At 36.6% G+C, this 7,471-nt stretch overlaps 1 protein-coding gene across 1 annotated transcript; it reads left to right on the top strand.

Moving 5' to 3' along the window:
• Positions 1-491: 491 nt before the first annotated feature.
• On the top strand, positions 492-1,034 carry LOC116259630 (pentatricopeptide repeat-containing protein At3g29230-like). The gene has a single exon (XM_031637486.1). It carries the CDS (start codon positions 492-494, stop codon positions 1,032-1,034), a length of 543 nt encoding a protein of 180 aa, XP_031493346.1.
• Positions 1,035-7,471: the final 6,437 nt, after the last annotated feature.

The raw sequence follows: 7,471 nt of genomic DNA on the forward strand, positions 1-7,471 counted from the left end.
CCGAGATTTTGTTTTTTGTTGATCTTTAATAAAGTGGTACTGGCAAAGCAGTTAAACCATCCAAATCATGCTAAAAGATGCAACATGGTGCTGATCTTCTTAAGAAGATTTTAATTGAGAGAGTGACATATATATATATGTGTGTGTGTGTGTGTGTGGGCTGTGTGTGTGTGTTAACTCCGTGAACATGCATAAGGAAACCTATTACACGACATTTGAATAATGAATAATTCAATTGATGGTATTCTGCAATCAAATACTAGTTATATATATATATATATATATATATATATATATATATATATAATTTTGCTTCTTTTTATGTTGCGTTTTTCTTCTGTTTTATATGTTAAATGACAGTCATCTTCTTCCTTTCTAGACAATATGCAGTAAAACTAAGTTTACTCAAGAAAAACATTAAATTAGAAGTTGACTACCCTCGCTTTTTCAGTTGTTTTCTTTGGTGAAAGTGAGGGCCTTTGGAGTGGGCTATGTCACAGTGGTACGCCACTTTTGGGTTCATTGGAGATATCCGGGTAGGGCCACTATTCAACATCATTTGCAATTCGAACCTTGCCACAGGACTTATTGATATGTACATGAAATGTGGAAGCATCACTCATGCACGTGTACTTTTTAATAGTGTGTCTTCTAGGAAGGATCTGCTTTCGTGGACAAGCATGTTCGCAGGGCTACCATTGCATGGACTTGGGAGGGAAGCAGTCGATCTGTTTTTGAACATGTTGGATATTGCCATCAAGCCGGATCGTATGACACTCATTGGAGTTCTAAATGTCTGCAGTCATTCAGGTTTTGTCGACCAAGGGCGCCAATTCTTTCATGGCATGCATCAATTATGGGGCATTGTGCCTACTCTTGAACATTATGGTTGCATAGTTGATCTTCTTGGACGTGCTGGCTTCGCAGACGAGGCAGTGAACATTGCTAAGTGTATTTCCGTAGAGCGTGACATTGTTATATGGAGGGGCTTACTTAGTGCTTGTAGGATTCATGGAAATTTAGAGCTAGCCTAAGAAATAATGTACCATGTAGAAAGATGCGATCCCCTAGATCATGGAAGCAGCAAGATTCTCTTGTCCAGCATGTATGCATCAAGCAATTGCTGGGATGGGGTTGCCAGACATTGTTATATGTTGGGGTTTACTTAGTTCTTGTATGATTCATGGAAATTTAGCACTAGCCGAAGAAATAATGCACCATGTAGAAAGATGCGATCCCCTAGATGATGGAGGCAGCAAGATTCTCTTGTCCAGCATGTATGCAAGCAACTGCTGGGATGGGGTTGCCAGAGTGAGGGACAACATGTGCAAACAAAGGATTCAGTTGATTCTTGGGTGGAGTTCTATAGAAGTGAAAGGTCTCATTCATGAATTTGTTGCTGGTGATCGAACCCATCCTAGAGCTGCAGATATTTATCAGAAGCTGGAGAAATATTTAACAGGCTTCAAACAGTGGGTTATAGTCCCTGTACATTGCATATTTCGTTGGACATGAGTGAGGAAGATAAAGAGCAAGCAATGTATTGACCCAGTGAGAAACTAGCAGTTGCTTTTGGATTGTTGAGCACTGAAGATGTGTTTCCCATTAGAGTTGTTAAGAATCTTCGAATTTGTGAAGATTGTCACTCTGCTGTGAAAGCTATACCTAGGTTTTTTGGCAGCGAAATAATAGTGAGGGACCGATTTTGTTTCATAATTTGACACAGGGTAGTTGTTCCTGCGGAGACTACTGGTGAGTACATTTAGTTGAGTACATTTAGTTACTGGTGGTAGCATTCTCCATTGAATGTTAGCTCATTTGTTTCTCCATTGTTCTTGTACCAATGGACGTCCGTTGTCAATATGATTATAAAAGGGTCTCAATAGTCAGATTCTACAGTCGATTAGCTAGGAAGGTACCGAAAATATTCATCACCTTGTTTTAGAGTACCAATAGTTCTTAATTGACTTTCAAAGGTACTGCTAAACTGTTCTTTCGTTAAAAAATAGTAAAGGGTTAAGAAGGGAATCTTGCATGTACGAAAACAGTCTTTCTTGGTTATTGATTGTTTCCCTCATTTTCCCGGAACTAACTCTAACCTAATAGTTTACAAAAGCTCATTGATATCTTCATGATTATTCAAAAGTATCCAAGCTCTTATTAATTTAAATAAAAGGCTGTCATTCCTATTGTAACACCCCAAAAGTTTAATCTCATATCTAAGAATGTGAGAGATTATGGGGGACAGACAAAGAACCAGCGACAATCAAGTTTGAGTGCAGAAACAACTTAAATTTACTTCCTCCAAATGAACAATAATAACCAAATTTGTCCAGTAAGAAAATAGAAACCAAATTTCGTCTAAAAGACGGTAGTACATAAATTTCTGTCAAATTCAAATAACAACTGGTCTTTAACAATAACTGAAAATCTGCTAGTCAGGGGAATGAAACGAGTTGCAAGTGAAAGTCAAGCGAGTTCTTTCCTTCCGTAACTCTACCCATTCTGGATCTTGATTCGGGTGTCTCTGATAGTGTTCCAGAAAGGCAATCTCCGAAGGACTTGATTGAAAGGTATTTAAAGGTCAGGACTCATTATGAAAAAGTCAGGATCCAAAAAGGTGATGGACAGGAGAGTACTAATGGCATTTCATTGCAGTGAGTCATGACCTTTTTGGATCCTAAGATGGGCCCTTTGCATTGGACCGATGGTCAGAGCTGGCCCAAAAAGTGCTTGGGCGCTCTACATATGGGGATATGTAGGCAAAATGGTCGGAGCCAGAGGATAGAAAGAGTGGCTAGTTTCTGGCCGGTCGGACCGGAGATACTCATATGGATCTATGAATCGATCGTGGCTTCAACCTTCGCCTTCTTGTTATCGCCCACATAGATGAATCTTTCAACATCATTTGACGTTCAACAATTTATGTGAGTAGTAGCACCCGAATCTACCCACCAAATGTTTGTGAGTACTGAAGTTAAATTAACCTCATGACAAACCAAAGTGAAAAGTGTATCTTTCCTTTCACGCTACGCGTGATACTTGATACAATCCTTTTTTATATGACCTTCATCCTTGCAAAAGAAGCAGTCTGATTTACCTTCCTTATGCTTCTTTTGTTTCTTAATGGATGACTGGTCAACTGCAACTTTCTTAATAGTTTTTCTTTTCTTACTTTTACGCATATTAGCCAAATGAGCACTTTCTATCTTATCATGCTTCAATCTCTTCTCTTCTTCCACACAGTGCGAAATAAGCTCATTAAGAGTTCATTTCTCTTTCTGACAGTTATAACTAACTTTAAACTGTTCATACTATAGTGAAAGAGAAAGAAAAACCATATGCACTATAAAGTCTTCAGATAACTTCAAACCTAGTGTCTGTAATTTTGAAGTAAGATCAGACATTTCCATAATGTGCTCCCATATGTTTCCCTTGCCTTTATACTTCAGCGTCACAAGTTTACTCAAAAGAGTGCTTGTTTCATCCTTTTCATTTTTTTAACAAAACGCTTTTCAATTTCTTTGAGAAACACTTTGTTACTAGCCTTTTCAGTAATTGACCCCCTAAAGTTTTCTGAGAATAATTCTTTATGATCATTAGACATATGCAGTTAGAGCGTTCCCACCGTTCAAAGTTCTGCTTAACATCATGGGAACTTTTATTTGTTAACTGAGGTGGGGACGACTCTCTAAATGCAAGGTCTAGGTCCATACAACCCAAAACAATCATGACTATTTCTTTTCAGTCCTTAAAATTCGAACCATTTAACTCAGAAATAGTACTCAAATTTACAGATATCATGGAAGCAGAACTCACTGTACAAAGAAAAAAATACCAAAACATGCTCACAATCAATATATGTACAAAGATGAAATAACAAATATAAATGAATTTAAATACAATGGACTAAATATCATCACAGGGTACCGCTGCAACGTTAATATGCAATCTTTGGATTGAAATATTAACTGCAAGTGATATTCTTGGTCAACAATGAATATAGATAATTAGCCCTGTCAAATAACGAGTCCATCTTTGGATTGACTCACTATTTATATTGAAACCTGAAAATTATGAGATATTCATTGCCTTGCATACTTAATCCTAGCAAGCAACAATCCTCCTTTGGGTTGATCATTACTTACATTGTTTAAGTATAATATCATCTAATGTTCGAAACAGACATATTCATACAACAGATGTCACTTTGGTAACATAAAGTACAAATCTACTCATTTTGAACAACAGACATGGCCAAATATCAAATTCATAGTCCAAATGTTCATCTATGGTACACCCATAATTTTAATAACATGCAAAACACGATACATATATTAAAATTCACATACAAAATTACCTTACATTGAATTCAAAACCAGATCATTCAATGAAATAGACTCAAAAGAGTTCAAAATTTTATAAACCGGTATCATAATTATACTTAAGTGGGTCAAGAACCACTGCATCGTCAAAAATAGACCGAATCGGTTCTGAAACTCACTGAACCAGTTAAAAAATGGCTAAAATCGGTTCCAAAACTGAATGAACCGGTCTCAAAAACCCTGAATCGGTCTGATAATCAATTGAACCGGTTTGAAAATAACCCGAACCGGTCTAAAATCAACTGAACTGAATTGAAAATAACCATCAGTCTGAAAATCAATTCAACCGGTCTGTAAAGGGTCCGAATCGATAAGAACCGTTTTAATTTTGAATTGAATCGGCTAAAAAAAAAACGAACCGGTTCTGAATCGAGTCGAATCGGTCTTAAACCGAATGAACCGGTTTGATTCTCTTCAGAATCGGTTTAAAAAGAACCATTTTACAAAGTTTAAACCGTATGGATATGGGTCGAGTTCGACATGACCTGATCCGGATCTAAAGAACTGTATTTTCAAAATTTAAACCATATGGATACGGGTCAGTTCTGACATGACCCGACCCGGATCCGAAATACTTACCGCCAGAGGTCTCGGGTGGCAAAGTGAAGTCTTTTTTTTTTTTTTTGAAAATCCTTATGGATCTGGGCCGGGTCTATCATGACCTCACCCAGGTCCGACCCTCTTGCCGCTCGACGGTTCGCAGGCAGCAACTCCACCGCTCGCCAATTGTAATCACCCCAAATTTTTCAAAAAAAAGAGGGCTATTAAAATTTTAGGTCTATTATTTTTAGAATAAATTTTAAATCCAAGTTTAGATCCAAATCAAGAATTCCAAACTCAAATTGCAAAGTCGAATTCAAATTTTGAATTTAGGTTCCAAAACTCCTTTCTCTTGGATTCAAATCTTGAATTCAAATTTCAAATTTTAGCTCTAAAACTCTTTCCTCCTGAATTCAAATCCTAAATTCGAATTTTGAATTTTGACTCTAAAATCTTCCCTCTTGAATTCAAATATTGAATTCGAATTTTGAATTTTGGCTCCAAAACTCTTCTCTCTTGAATTAAATCTTGAATTTGAATTTCGAAATTTGGCTTTAAAAAGTTTTCCCTCTTGAATTCAAATATTGAATTCAAATTTCGAATTTTGGCTCCAAAATTCTCTATAAATACCCTCAACTTCTCCCCTCTTAAGCAAGAGTTAGCCTTGGAAGAAACCCTAGAGTATTCTCAGTTGAAGACTTAGGGTTTCTCTTGAGTTCTTTCTCTCTCCCTTTTCCGCTTTTCATTTCTCTTCATCTTCAACATCTTGGGAGTTTCATTCAAGGTAAGTCCAAGATCATTAAAAAAAAAGAGGGATCATTTCCAATATCAATCACATTCGAGGTAATTAATCTTCCTCTATTTCTATTTTCGTTTTTTCTTCTCTCCATGGCATTTTCAATATCATTCATATCCGAGGTATGTAAACCCCTATTTTTATTTCCTCCTTTTTCTTCTTGTCGTCTTCCCATGGCCATGCAAGATAGCTCAAATGATCCTGAATCAAGAGCTACTCTTGAGTGCACCGGGAGTATGAACAAGACAGAACAAAATTCATATCTTCATTTATCTCCAAAAATATACTTGATCTATTGTCTTCATTTATTTTCTGTTCTTTCAATATCTTACCATTTAAGATTTTAATTTTTTATTTGCCGACTTCATTAAGACTACAAACCAAGTAATGACCCAATATTGAATTCATGCTTGATAGGTCTACGATCCCAATCCATTTTAAATTTTTTTTCTTTCATATATATAATATTTACAAAAATCAAAAATCTTATATGTATGTTGTGGTAGGAATGACTTTAGATGAATGTTGTGGTAGGAATGTTTTACATTCTTCTAATCATATAGGATAAATGCATCCATGCATTCTCACCCACTTTATTTCACTTATGATCATAAGCACATCTCCAAAAGAACTTAAGCAAGAGGGGATTGAGCTCTAACTAGGTGGTAACCGAATTAGAACAAAATCTCAAACCTACTTAAAGTGATAAGAGAACTCTAAAGTGATTTCAAAATGATTTCACAAGCTTTTCAAATGATATTTACTAATTCCGCTTTTTCCTCAAAATATTTCACATTTTCAAGCAACTCTTCAAGAGTCTTTTGAAAAATTTCAAACATCAAACTTTCAATATTTTCTACACTGCATATAAAATAAAAATGATGTTTAAGTTAAAATGAAATGCATCAATGATGAAATAGCCCTTGGATTGATTACTCCCGGTAAAGGTGCCGGGAACGGTCAACCCTCGTACCAATGGGCAAGTCCCTTTTCTTTTTTATTTTAAAACAAACCTCATTTTTCTGGAGCATTCCAAAACCAATGAAAATTTTGAGATGCAAACACCAACCGATTTGAAGCGAATGGTGGAATGCCTCCGGCAGGCCACCCAACAGTGTGGGTCGCAGCCGGCGGGTCGCGCCAGGACGGCCGGAAACCGTCCATCGCCTATCGGCGACCGTTGTCCGCCAAAACGGCCGGCCCGACCAAAAAGCAAATGCACAAATTCATCCAAGAAATTGTGCCAATACAACCACAAATAACCCAAAAATTCAACGATTCAACAATGAACATAGTCTCTGATACCAATTGACGGGAAGATTTTTCACATGTATATACAAACAAACGAATATGCCCTAAACAGGATCATGTTCATACTAAATCGTTGAAACAAAACTTTAAACTGTAGCGGAAGCGTACCTGATTCTATCTGAACAAATGGACAATCGGATTGTAGTAGGATCTTCCAAGGTCTGTGTGGTGCACGCGTGGTCTCTTTCAAATGGGGAAGAGGCAATCCTAGAAACCAATGTTTCAAGCAACCATTGTACGACCCCAAGGACTACTACCATTTTATATTATTGGCAATTACGGATTCAACCTATCAAAGAGTCCGTAATTACATACAGGTATATATATATTACAAAATTACCCCATACCATATTAAATGACGTAATATCCCAAAATGCAATCACTTAAGTGGATATTTACATTAAGATAGTCATAATATCTGAAATTCCTTGTAAACATA

Source organism: Nymphaea colorata, chromosome 8 (assembly GCF_008831285.2).
Source record: "Nymphaea colorata isolate Beijing-Zhang1983 chromosome 8, ASM883128v2, whole genome shotgun sequence".
Lineage (NCBI taxonomy): Eukaryota > Viridiplantae > Streptophyta > Magnoliopsida > Nymphaeales > Nymphaeaceae > Nymphaea > Nymphaea colorata.

Bases quoted from the DNA above. Each gene is read 5' to 3' on its own strand.
- LOC116259630 (XM_031637486.1), top strand. From the start codon at position 492: ATGTCACAGTGGTACGCCACTTTTGGGTTCATTGGAGATATCCGGGTA.